This window comes from Oncorhynchus kisutch, linkage group LG6 (genome assembly GCF_002021735.2).
Source record: "Oncorhynchus kisutch isolate 150728-3 linkage group LG6, Okis_V2, whole genome shotgun sequence".
NCBI lineage: Eukaryota > Metazoa > Chordata > Actinopteri > Salmoniformes > Salmonidae > Oncorhynchus > Oncorhynchus kisutch.
The window spans coordinates 46,520,664-46,533,677 of NC_034179.2; the positions used below are offsets into that span (position 1 = coordinate 46,520,664).

A 13,014-nucleotide genomic window follows, 5' to 3' on the forward strand; every position below is an offset into this window, starting at 1 on the left:
GCTTCCCGACTCTCAGCGCACGTCGTTACCATTTAAGATCAAATTGTCATCCAATAAGCATTGATTACATTTCCAATACCCCGTCCCACATGGAAATTCAGTAAGAGTTATATGGAGGCCAATTAGATGGTGGTCCGATCGCATTTGGTCTCCTATTAACACTTTTTTTAAACTTTTGGTGCCAGCGAGAATGACACAAGGAAGTAGTCAAGATGGCGAGCTTGATTAAGCCTCCTCCATGTTCATCTCACTAGGTCAGGTTTTTTTTAGCCTCAATATTATCCATTAGTTCTAATGTATCCATGATATGTGTGATCTTAAGTGCATGAGGGTGATAGTGTGTTATGTGATTTCCTTTATGATCCATTGAGATACTTAAGACCGTATGTAATCTCCCACCATAATGAAAAATGTATTTGTTACTTGTGAGCTCAATAGATGACTTTATATATATTCAAAGAAGTGTGGATCATCATTATTTGGACAATATAGATTAATTAGCTAAATCAGTTTTTGGTCCAATAGCATATTTAAAATGATATATTTCTCCCTCCCAGTCCTTTTCCCACCCAACCTCATCTATAGTTGTAGAGTGAGTTCCCTGTAAACAACTATCTTTTAGCCATTTAAAAATGTATCTTTTTCATGATTACAATTATAACTATGAGTATGATATGTTGCCATCCATAGCATTGAATGCAAGGGAAGCCAGCGAGCATTTGGACTCCCTTGATCAAAAAATATATACAAATAATAGCCAATGAGTGTTGAGCTAAACTGAGCAAGCTCAACTGTGAATGGTCCTGGCACACCAAAAAAAGTGTCAAGAGAAGCCAGTTTGGTTTCGGCTTCACACCAATCACATCACATCAAAAACCAAACATTATTATTTTTATTGTTACATCTAGTTGTGTTGTCCTCCAATGGCTAGCTAACTAAAATGGGCCCTTCTCTAAATTAGCCATGGGTGGAGATAGGGATTTGGACTTGTAGTTTAACTTATTTCTCTGTACTGACCAATTATTATAATAGCAATTCTGATCCAACCATAAATTCATAAATTCCAGGCAATTCTGATCCAACGGTCAATTCCTAAATTCTAGGGAGCAAGCATTTTATCCAGGTAGCCTGAGACAGCAACAACATCAAAGCCTGCACTGTATGACAGTCATAGATCATCGTTTTGTCAACACGAAAGAGAGGCAGGTGACATTGGCATTTCTCTAAGGGCGAGTCATCATGTTTTCTACTTGCATGAACGCACACACACACAGATAAATTATAACCATGGACATCCACATCATATTTAGTTTAGATTGATTGAACTACATCATGTTTGGTATCTTTTAGTTGTAACTGTATTAGACAAAGCATACTGTAGGTGATTTGATTATGTTGAAATGGTGCTGGAAGAATCGAGACAGTTGCTGTTTTCTTTGCGACTTCAATAGTTGGTTAGTCGTCCGAACATTTTATAAACATTAACTTGCTTGACCATGTTGTAGGTCATCTAACTGTTTGTTGAACAAACCGGTTATAGATCAAACAACGCAATTGTCACAGCACATGTTGGTGATTAAGTTGCTGTTAAACCTGTTAAATACCACTTATTAGAAGACATGTATTACCCAATCAATCTAATGTTGTTTTTGGGGGGACAGAGACGGGCGGATTTTAAGTTGACCTATCCTTTGCTTGGCATGGGATCTATCTGTATGCCCTAGAACAGTTTGGTCAAGCTCAATAATTACTTTCCCTAGGCGTAGGATAACAATTGGGCACTTAGGATAACAATTGGGCACATTGATGCATTTAAGTGTATTATTGCGCAAACTATTGAATCAATGGAACAGGAGTTAATTTATTCTGCAACCAGCCACAGATGTCATTGGCGCCTCTTGGGAAGTATTGTTAGGGGAGTGATATTTCTTTAGGTTTGCGAGCCCGCAATTGTCCACAATAGGCCTACAGTGCAGTAGGTTCGTCAGAGGAAGTGACGGGAACGGGATAGTAAACTCAAATGAGGACTTCCAATTTTTCATGAAGGCTGCCACAATATAAGTCTGGTTAAAGTCGTCTGAACGAAGAGCGCAAATGTTACAGTAGCCTAATGAATGTGCGCAAGAACGTTATATTCACAGACGTCAGAAACGCTACAATGTACCAGAATATAGAATGTACTCGGGCGACACAACGATCAATGCGGGATGGTAGCCACCAACATTTGCAGAGATTTCACAATACTGAATTAAATCTGTGGATCATAGATTGAACTTTATGCAGACTTTTCAGGACTTTTCGTTGATTTGGAAATATTTGTAAATCAAGATGATTTACAACGAGGGTAGTAGACAGATTTTTAATAGTTAAAGTTATTCCATGAGTTTCAGAATGTATGCAAGGGAGATATCGCCACCAGTTTGGATTTCTCTGCTAGTGGTAACTCTTGTATCGCTTGGGATTTGTTCAGAACTAAAAGTACGAGTGCGTTTAAGTGATGGACTAATTGGGGAGGAGATTTTGGACGCCAACAGTGAGAATGATGACATTACAGTCGAGTTCAAGCAAGGAGATGGTACTCATATTACTGTGGTATTTGATTTCAAACGGGTGAGTTAAGTCAATATTCTTCAATGTAAATATTTACAACAGTTTTTAAGAACTTTGTAATATGCTGCATTATGTTACTACCAATATATATAAACACACATACACACACCATTAGGCTGTCTATTATATAGATATCCTGGACATTATATTATAAAGGCCTATCCATTATCTATAGACCTACTGTATATCTATTTAACTATATGCTGCTGTGTTGCCAAACAGACAAATATTTTCATAACCCTTATGAGAAAAGATTGCAGTCAGAGTGCAGTATAACTGCAGTAAGTTTGTTTTATTTTATTCTGCAATTACTGCTTCTAAAGTACCACAGCCGACTGAAATTTCTGCCCTTTTGCAGCAATCTTTTTTTGTAAGGGATGAAATACCAAAGACAAATAGTCCTCTTGGACTGACTTTTGGAATTATATCATATTTGTTATATTCTGTGAACATAGGCCTATTTTTCTTTTTGTATTGTCCATTATTACAATCAATACAAGTGTTTGTTAATGAGGATTTGCTGTGAACTGCCCCCGATTGAGCAGGCATTTGATATTACCCTGGCTAATGAACTCTCTACAATGACCCAGGATATCCTGACATTACAGACACATTCAAAGTCTTATTGACTTGTAGAGCAATCAAGGAATCATACTACTATTGTCCCCCAATAGCTTATCTGGTTACAGTTAACAGGCAGGGGAACGGGACATATTTTCTTCTGTCTGGATCAAGTCAATTTGGACAGCAGCTTTCCCTCACTCCATGCACGTGCTTCCAATCTACTCCTGTTGGCATTATGCAGATTTATGGAAAGTTGGAATTGGTCTGAAGGCCAGCTGCCAGAGTGGAGTTATTGTACAGCCAGGCGAGACATCTCATCTTGTAGAGGAACCTGTTGAAAAGGTGCAATTTAAAAAAGGAAGGGAATATTTGTCTTCCTATGGTGTGTAAGTGGGGGAGCAGAAAGGGGACAGAGTCTAACTGGAGAATAACATCATTATTGTTTAAGAAGTAAATATTCAGCGAATCAAGCATCAATGGCTGAAAATTCCAGATGCATTCTGGTATTATTTTTCAAGACTTTTTGGCAGCTTTGTTGTTTGTTTCTGGTTCCTCCCCTATTCCTCCCCCTCACTCTATATGTGAACAGATTAATCAACATTTTAGGCAACCACAAAATACGCCTTTCAGACCTTAATGTCAGTACCATGACATTTCAAGCCATATTGCATTTTTCACCAGACAGGGAACAATCTGTATCCAGTTGTGAGAGGCCTGCCAAGCTGGAGTGATGTTAAAGGTACCCAGGATTGTAGACTGTTGTATACGACTGTAATGGTGATCATGTTACATCCACTTCATACATTGAATGCTATTTCAGCATGACCTTAAGAAACCTTCGTTTTTAAAACCGGAAAATATCCCTCTGCCTCAACCCTAGTTGAGAAATGTAAATCTCCCTCATACACCACCATACACATATCTCCTGTTGAATTTATCTCAATTCAACCATTGGTGCGATTCCCAAGCCATCTGCCATTTGTTTGGTCCCAGGTTGTGATGGCATGGGGATAAGATGAAGGAAAAGAGTCACCTCTCACTTCATCCCTATGGGAGCTGCAGTTTGACCTGTCATCGGAGGCTCTGTGGTGCGTTTCTTCTGTCTGTCAGTGAGAGGTATTTGCCAACCCAGCCCCCATGAAGAACCAGGGCAGCAGCAAACCCATGCAGGTTATATCAGATTGTATGCATGATGAGCCAACTACGCATTCATCTCCGCACCCTCACCTCCAGCTATTAGCTGCCCCATGGAAGCTTGTTAGCCTGTACAAAACTTAAATCCGACCTATCTTTTTACAGCATCAGTGCAGTTATTCGTAAAAATACAATCCTTTTGAGAAAGTAACATTTGACATTGTTTTTTTGTTCATGATGATTTTATCAGTGTTAGCTTGATTAAAATGCTTACTGAACACACTAAGTTATAGGGTACTTTGTTCAAAGATTTATATAAAGACATTTGATGCTTTGTTCACAGACTGTGGTGATATTCTCAACGTGCGGCCTAATCCCTATTTAAATAGCTTTGTTTCTGTATCCTCTGTCGGTGTTCATCCCTTCTATCTTGTCGGGTCAATCCCCAAACCATGTCTCACTTTAGCTTTCCTTGGACTCTAGTGATCATGCTAGTCATTAGACAATCACTTGCCCATTGAGAGGTTAAGGGCCCACCACAGTGATTTCACAGTCTACGCAGACAGAGCTATGGAGCTCCATTTGCGTTGCATTCCAAAAATTCAGCCTCACAAAAGTACATATGCAAACTAACCTCCAGCAGATCCATTGCGGATCCGTTGCGTAGACTGTGTAGAGCCCTGTAGGTGGCCATCGAGTTGTACACAGGCCCCTCCAGGAATGCTCCCATCCCCTCCCCCACTCTGTATACCCCATCCATCTGCTCCTCTGGATGTTCTACCGTCACTGTGGGGGAAACGAGTCCCCCATCCTTCTTCTTCTTCTCTTCTTCCTCAACCACTCCACAGTTTCCCTGACCTCATTATTGACATCTCCAACTTGAGGACCAGAGTGTTTGAATCATGGTACTTGTTTTACTCAGAGGGTGATCAACCCAATGGGATGGGTAAATGAAGAGAAGATAGCCTTGTCTTCCTTTGTCTACTCAGCCAACTGGGATGTTTACCTCAGCTTTGTGTTCTACTGGGAGTTTTAAGAATGAGTATGTTTACATGCACAATAATTATTCAATATTATATTAATATATTCAACTGATTATGACACTACTCTGAGTTTGGCACAATCCTAATTATGGTAAGGTCATAAGCGGAGTAACCATCAACAAATTGAAACACCAGTTTTGTTGTTGTTGCTATCTTTTGAATTATTAGAAAATGTAACACCCTTAATCGGAGTTAATGCAGTGTATTTGATTTGCACAGGTGCTTTCACGAGCCTCCCTCCTTGGTGCGAGTGAAGTGTGTTCGGAAATTATAGTAGACTATCTATCTTGGAAATAGTTTTCACATACAAACTGCATATGTCTGAAAATAATACGAACGCTTGTGATACAAGGATTATTTTGACTGGCGATTTTCTGCATTTTTCAAAGTCTTATTAGGTACAGTGCCTTCAGAAAGGGTTTACACCCCTTTATTTTTCCCACATTTTGTTGTGTCACTGCCTGAATTTAAAATATATTAAATGTATTATTTTTGGTCACCGGCCTACACATGAAATGGGGCATCATGTGTAGGCCAGTGACCAAAATAACTAAATTGTATATATTTTAAATTCAGGCTATCAAAGTGGAGTTACATGTTTTACAAATTAATTACAAATTAAAAGCTGAAATGTCTTGAGTCAATAAATATTCAAGCCTAAATAAGTTCGCGAGCAAAAATTTGCTTAACAATTCACATAGTAAGTTGCGTGGATTCACATTGTGTGCAATAATAGTGCTAATGTTATAGACACGTTTAATGGAACGTTGCAAGAACATTCATGTGTTCAGTTTTCTGAGGGCTAGAATGATTTTTGAATTACTACATCATCTCTGTACCCCACACATACAATTGTCTGTAAGGTCCCTCGGTCGAGCAGTGAATTTCATTTTTTATTTATTTCCAATGGTTCGCAAAGAATGAGACCTATTGGTAGCTTGATACATTTTTTTTTTTAAGCAGGCATTGAATATACACCCAGTCACTACTAAAAAAGAGGCGTCCATCCAAACTCAGTTGCAGGAGAGGAAGGAACCTGCTCATTGATTTCACCATGATGTCAATGGTGACTTTAAAACCCTTACAGAGTTTAATGGCTGGGATAGGAGAAAACTGAGGATGGATCAACAACATTTTAGTTACTCCACAATACTAACATTATTGACAGAGTGAAAATAAGGAGATCTGTACAGAATAAAATATTCCCAAACATGCATTATGTTGCCAATAAAGGTACTAAAGTAAAACTGCAAAAGAATTGGCAAAGAAATGTAGTTTATGTCCTGAATACAAAGCGTTATGTTTGGGGCAAATCTAATAATAATATCTCTGACTACCACTCGTCACATTTTCAAGCATGGTGGTGGCAGCATCATGTTATGGGTATGCTTGTCATCAGCAAGGACTATGGGGTTCTTTTTATGAGAAAAAAAAAAAATAGAATAGAGCTAAGCACAGGAAAAATCTTAGAGGAAAACCTTGTTCAGTCTACTTTCCAACTGACACTGAAAGAGTAAATTAACCTTTCAAGCGGAGAATAACCTAAAACTCAAGGCCAAATATACACTGGAGTTACTTACCAAGATGACATTGAATGCGCCTGAGTGGCTTAGTTACAGTTTTGACTTAAAAATCGATGGCAAGACTTGGAAATGGCTGGCTAGCAATGATCAACAACCAGCTTGAATAATTTTAAAAGTAATAATGCGCAAATATTGTACAATCCAGAGGTGCAAAGCTATTAGAGACTTACCCAGAAAGACTCACAGCTGTAATCGCTGCCAAAGGTGATTCTAGCATGTATTTACTCAGGGCTTGAATACTTATCTAATCACGATACATTAAAAAATATATATATATTTTTTTACAAATGTTTAATTTTTTTTCTGCCTCTTTGACATTTAAAGAGTATTTTGTGTAGAAATTTGACCAAAAATGGCAATCACATCCATTTTAATTTTACTTTGTAACACAACAAATGTGGACAAAGTAAAGGGTTGTGAACAATTTCTGAAGGCACTGTAGCCTGATTATCAGATATGTACATGTTAACCGCATTATAAGGTTAAACGTTCTTCTTGCAAATCATGTTAATCTTAGTATTATATTAATATGAGTATTCACAATAATCATAGTATTGTGTGCATGTAAACATGGTCGATTTTGGGATAGCCAAAATTAAGTCAGTGTAGCATTGTGACAGATGTGGGTATAGGGTTGGATTCAGGTCTCATGTTTCTAGGTCAGGTCAGGTCAGGTCAGCCCTCATAACAGACATGACACTTGATATAGTAGTTACTTATTTATGGATTATCCTTATGCCAAACGCATATTGGAGTTTTGGCAGCACTTTTACATGAAGGTTCCCTTATGCCATGCAGTATGTATGTAGTTTCTTTCGACACCTAGTAGAGTCCATGCCCTGATGAATTGAGTCTGTTCTGAGGGCAAAATGGGGGGAGCAACTCAATATTAGGAAGGTCTTCTTAATGTTTTGTACACTCGGTGTATAGTGTATCACTAATATGCGAATTTATATCCTGTTTATATTTCCTATTTCTCTCCTCTCTCTCTTTTTTTCAGGATGTGAGGATCGTCCGAGCTCTGATCCTGGGGGAGCCAGAGCGAGGCCAGAACCAATACCAGGTGCTGTGCTTTGTCTCGCGCCTCGATCACCACGAGATCATCCCCACTGAGTCCATGGCTCGCCTCAGACAAGTGAGCTGCTGTAACAAACCACCACTGTCCCTCATAATCTGGGCCATCATTCCCATATAGGGCATAGGGAGAGGTAACTAGAGACAGGTTTTGGATGTGGAGGTATGGTACCAATGGTGTTATTATAAGAGATGGGTCTTTACATGAGAGAGTAGCCTTTTCCATCCCTTTTGATATTTTAAGTATACATTTTGCACTAATATTGAATTTATATTGCACTAATATTGAATATTGAAAAAGCTTTTTATATTAAATTAAGTACCCTTTAATATAGACCACATGGATATTAAAAATAGATTTATTGAATTATCCATAAAGACTTGCTAAAGTGCCAAAATTCAGCATTTCACTGTGACTTCTAGGAAGCCTTAACCCCAACATTTCAAGTTTTCACCATCATGGTAAAGCCCTAGTTATGTTGTTGCTTTGAGGAAGTCAATTTTGACGATGATAATTGATTTAATGTGATTAGTGATTCATTTACGTCTGTCCCAAGTGGACAAGGTACAAATCTGTCGTCGTTCTGCCCCTGAGCAAGGCAGTTAACCCACTGTTCCCCGGGCGCCAAAGATGTGGATGTCGAATAAGGCAGCCCCCCGCACCTCTCTGATTCAGAGGGGTTGGGTTAAATGCGGAAGACATTTCAGTTGAAGGCATTCAGTTGTACAACTGACTAGGTATCCCCCCTTTCCCTTTCCTTTCCCTCATTAAGATCAACTGTTACGCAAACCGAACTGTCTTTTCAATATGGTGAAACTATTCCTTTTTTTTTTACATTGAACATATCATAGTTTAAAAGCAGGTGAGCTGGTTCTATACTTTTTGGCAATTTTTTGTTGTTTTGTGTTGTTACGCTCAACCCATTCAGTTTTCCATGTCAACCCTTTTACCCCTAGATAGACAGGCTAGAAATGTTTAAATTTAAATTAATTTAATTTAATTGCCAATTCGTATTGCACACAACAATCTTCTATTCCCCCTGTCACAAAGGGATTTATTGTCAACCCTTTTACACAGTCAACCATGTTACTTTACTTGGCACTTAGTAGGCACTTTATATACACTACCAGGCAAAAGTTATAGAACGCCTACTCATTCAAGGGTTTTTCTTTATTTGTACTATTTTCTACATTGTAGAATAATAGTGAAGACATCAAAACTATGAAATAACACATATGGAATCGTAGTAGCCAAAAAAAGTGTTAAACACATCAAAATATATTTTACATTTGAGATTCTTCAAAGTAGCCACCCTTTGCCTTGATGACATCTTTGCACACTCTTGGTATTCTATCAACCAGCTTCACCTTGTATGCTTTTCCAACAGTCTTGAAGGAGTTCCCACATGCTGAGCACTTGTTGGCTGTTTTTCCTTCACTCTGCGGTCCAACTCATCCCAAACCATTTCAATTTGTCTGATGTTGGGTGATTGTGGAGGTCAGGTCATCTGATGCAGCACTCCATCATTCTCCTTCTTGGTAAAATAGCCCTTACACAGCCTGGAGGTGTGTTGGGTCATTGTCCTGTTCAAAACAATTTATAGTTCCACTAAGCCCAAACCAGATGGGATGGCGTATCACTGCAGAATGCTGTGGTAGCCATGCTGGTTAAGTGTGCCTAGAATTCAAAATAAATCACAGACAGTGTCACCAGCAAAGCACCCCCACACCATCACACCTCTTCCTCCAAACTTTACGGTGGGAAATACACATGCGGAGATCATCCGTTCACCCACACCTCAAAAAGACACGGCGGTTGGAACCAAAAATCTCCAATTTGGACTCCAGTCCATAGGACACATTTCCACCGGTCTAATGTCCATTGCAAGTGTTTATTGGCCCAAGCAAGCCTCTTCTTCTTATTTGTGTCCTTTAGTAGTGTTTTCTTTACAGCAATTCGACCATGAAGGCCTGATTCACACAGTCTCCTCTGAACAGTTGATGTTGAGATGTGTCTGTCACTTAAACTCTGTGAAGCATTTATTTGGGCTGCAATTTCTGAGGCTGGTAAATCTAACGAACGTATCCTCTGCAGTAGAGGTAACTCCGGATCTTCCATTCCTGTGGTAGTCCTCATGCGAGCCAGTTCACATGGGTGGGGCCAGAGTTGAGCGTAGTTCACTCATGAAAACCAATTCTCTCATTTAGAAGCTAAAATTACGTTTAATCTTTTCACAAATATTTTCATATTTAAACATTTAAATTGCTCAACAATTCCATGTGGATCTGAACTAGAATGTAGACTTTCCAAGATATTTTATTTTTATTTTACCCCTTTTTCTCCTCAATTTCGTGGTATCCAATTGTTTTAGTAGCTACTATCTTGTCTCATCGCTACAACTCCCGTACGGGCTCAGGAGAGACGAAAGTTGAAAGTCATGCGTCCTCCGGTACACAACCCTCCGATACACAACCCAACCAAGCCGCACTGCTTCTTAACACAGCTGGCGCTGCAATACAGCGCCCTTAACCACTGCGACACCCGTGAGGACCAAGATACAGTTTATGTCGTCCTATCATCAGTAATAATGTCTCAGACGCGAACTGATCTGACATCATATTCAGTAAGTACCAACGCATATTTTCAACTGGTTGGATTACCGAAATAGGGTTCCGTTTCCCACCTTTTGCTGTTCCCAGACTCTCTATGTTAACAAAGGAATTTTCAATAGTCACATCGGTAGAGTAGAGAGAGGAAAGAGGGGAAAGGTATTTATGGGGTTCATAAACGTCCCCCAACAGGCCAACGTCATGACACTACATGATTGCATATGTGTTATTTCATAGTTTTGATGTCTTCACTATTATTCTACAATGTAGAAAATAGTACAATATAGAAAAAACATTGAATGAGTGAGTGTTCTATAATTTTGACAGGTTGTGGAGTATTTTTTTTAAATTGAACCTCTTCCCACATACGTGTTTCTATGAAGCTGACGACATAACTTTTTTTTTTTACTTCTCAAAAGGCACCGGATTGGTAAAACGACCCATTTTGTGTTATATTAACATGTTATAGGGCTGGTTTCCCAGACACAGAATAAGCCTCGTCCTGGACTTTCAATACAGTATCTTCATCACTAGCCCATAATGTAAAAATTATGCACAAAGTTATCTAACTTACCACCAAACTGTTAATCCTCAAACAAAGTAGTGGAGCTTAATTCTATTGCTAAATGTATTCTACCAGCAATACTTGTCCTTTTTTGAACTTCCTCGCATTTTAAAATATAGCTGTTCTGTGATTGGATTCTACAGAAGAACCCCCACTTGGTCCGCACGGCAGAGGAGAAGCGTGGGGTGGAACACCTCCACATGGACATGGTGGTGAACGTGAGTCATGCAGGGCACCTCAACACACTCATCCACAACGTGTGTAAGGAGGCCCATGAGGGGTTTTATACCCGGACAGCTGACACCAAGCATTGGCTGGATAAAGGTAAGTTTGGCTTCCATTCAGATGCTCTGTTAGTGTTGTTTGGGTGTTTTAAAGGAACGTTTTCATTCCGTCTATCCTAGATTTTTTCCCCCATATTGTTGCCTAAGTGTCCCTAAGCTTTTGGATGTTTATCTGCACAGCTATGAAGTTTATTGCCATGCATTTTAACAGACATTCTTTGATCGAAAGTCAAAATGTCTCTACAGGAATAGAGGCCATTGAGTTTGAGCCCCTGCCCCAGACAGTGGACGTCTCTGGTCTGCAGCGATGCCCCTCCACTCTGGACCCGTGGCAGCCATGCTTCTGCAGCTATCACCTACGTCTGGAGTGGCTCCCCTGCCTGCTCAAATACTGCCGCAGCCGCCGGGGCGCGGCTGGAAGGACCAACCCGTACAAGTGTGGCATCAGGAGCTGCAGCAAGGGCTACCGCTTTGACTACTACGTCCCCCATAAACAGCTCTGCCCATGGGATGAGGAGACCTAAAGCAGCTGGTTTTGCCCCTTAGTTCTTTCCTAGAAGGCATTTAGCCTACCGTGCACATCTGGACTGAGCATGTAAGGGGATTGACAAAGGGTCTTGAAGTGTATACAGAGTATATCAAACATTAGGAACACCTTCCTAATATTGAGTTTTTCCCTCCGAAAAGCTTCAATTCATCAGGGCATAGACTCCGCAAGGGGCCGAAATGTTGACTCCAATGCTTCCCACAGTTGTGTCAAGTTGGCTGGATGTCTTTTCGGTAGTGGATCATTCCAGATACTCACAGGAAGCTGTTGAGCGTGAAAAACCCAGCAGCATTGCAGCTCTTGACACAAACCGGTGTGCATGGCACCTACTACCATACCCTGTTCAAAGGCACTTAAATCTTGTGTTTTGCCCATTCACCCTCTGAATGGCACACATACACAATTCATGTCTCAAGGCTTAAAAATCCTTCTTTAACCTGTCTCCTCCCCTTCATCTACACTGATTGAAGTGGATTTAACATCAATAAGGGATCATAGCTTTCACCTGGTCAGTCTATGTCATGGAAAGATCAGGTGTTCTTAATGTTTTGTACACTTAGACTTACACTAACTTATTTTCAGACAGAAGAGTGTCTGACTTATCACCAAGGTATTTGGATTCAACCAGACAGTAGCATATCTATTGTAACCATATGTTTTTAATGTTGGATGTTTCCTACAGTGGTGTGTTGAGTCCATATATAATAATACTTTTCCTAAGCATGCAAGTGTCTGTATTAGGGCAGCTAGACAGGAGCCTAATGGGGGAAAATCGACAATGTGAAAGTTGTAATATCGCCCAACCTAGATGGAATTGCCCATGCTACTATGGATGAATGTTTTGATTTGATGGCATCAGTCAAAGTGCTGTTCAGTGCTCCGTTGGGGTAAAATTGGATGGTGGATCTGCTCAAGAGAACATTCATCCATGGTAGTGAATGAATCACTTAACTGATGTAGTTTTTATTGACTTAATGCAAAATAAAGGCATTTATTTACA

The 13,014-nt window shown here is 39.7% G+C and overlaps 1 protein-coding gene across 1 annotated transcript; it reads left to right on the forward strand.

Annotated features, from left to right (window-relative positions):
- The first annotated feature begins 1,970 nt into the window (after positions 1-1,970).
- LOC109892159 (out at first protein homolog) lies at positions 1,971-13,014 on the forward strand. Its single transcript, XM_020484593.2, has 4 exons — positions 1,971-2,610; positions 7,935-8,069; positions 11,327-11,507; positions 11,714-13,014. Exons 1-4 carry the CDS (start codon positions 2,380-2,382, stop codon positions 11,989-11,991), a joined length of 825 nt encoding a protein of 274 aa, XP_020340182.1. The 5' UTR covers positions 1,971-2,379; the 3' UTR covers positions 11,992-13,014.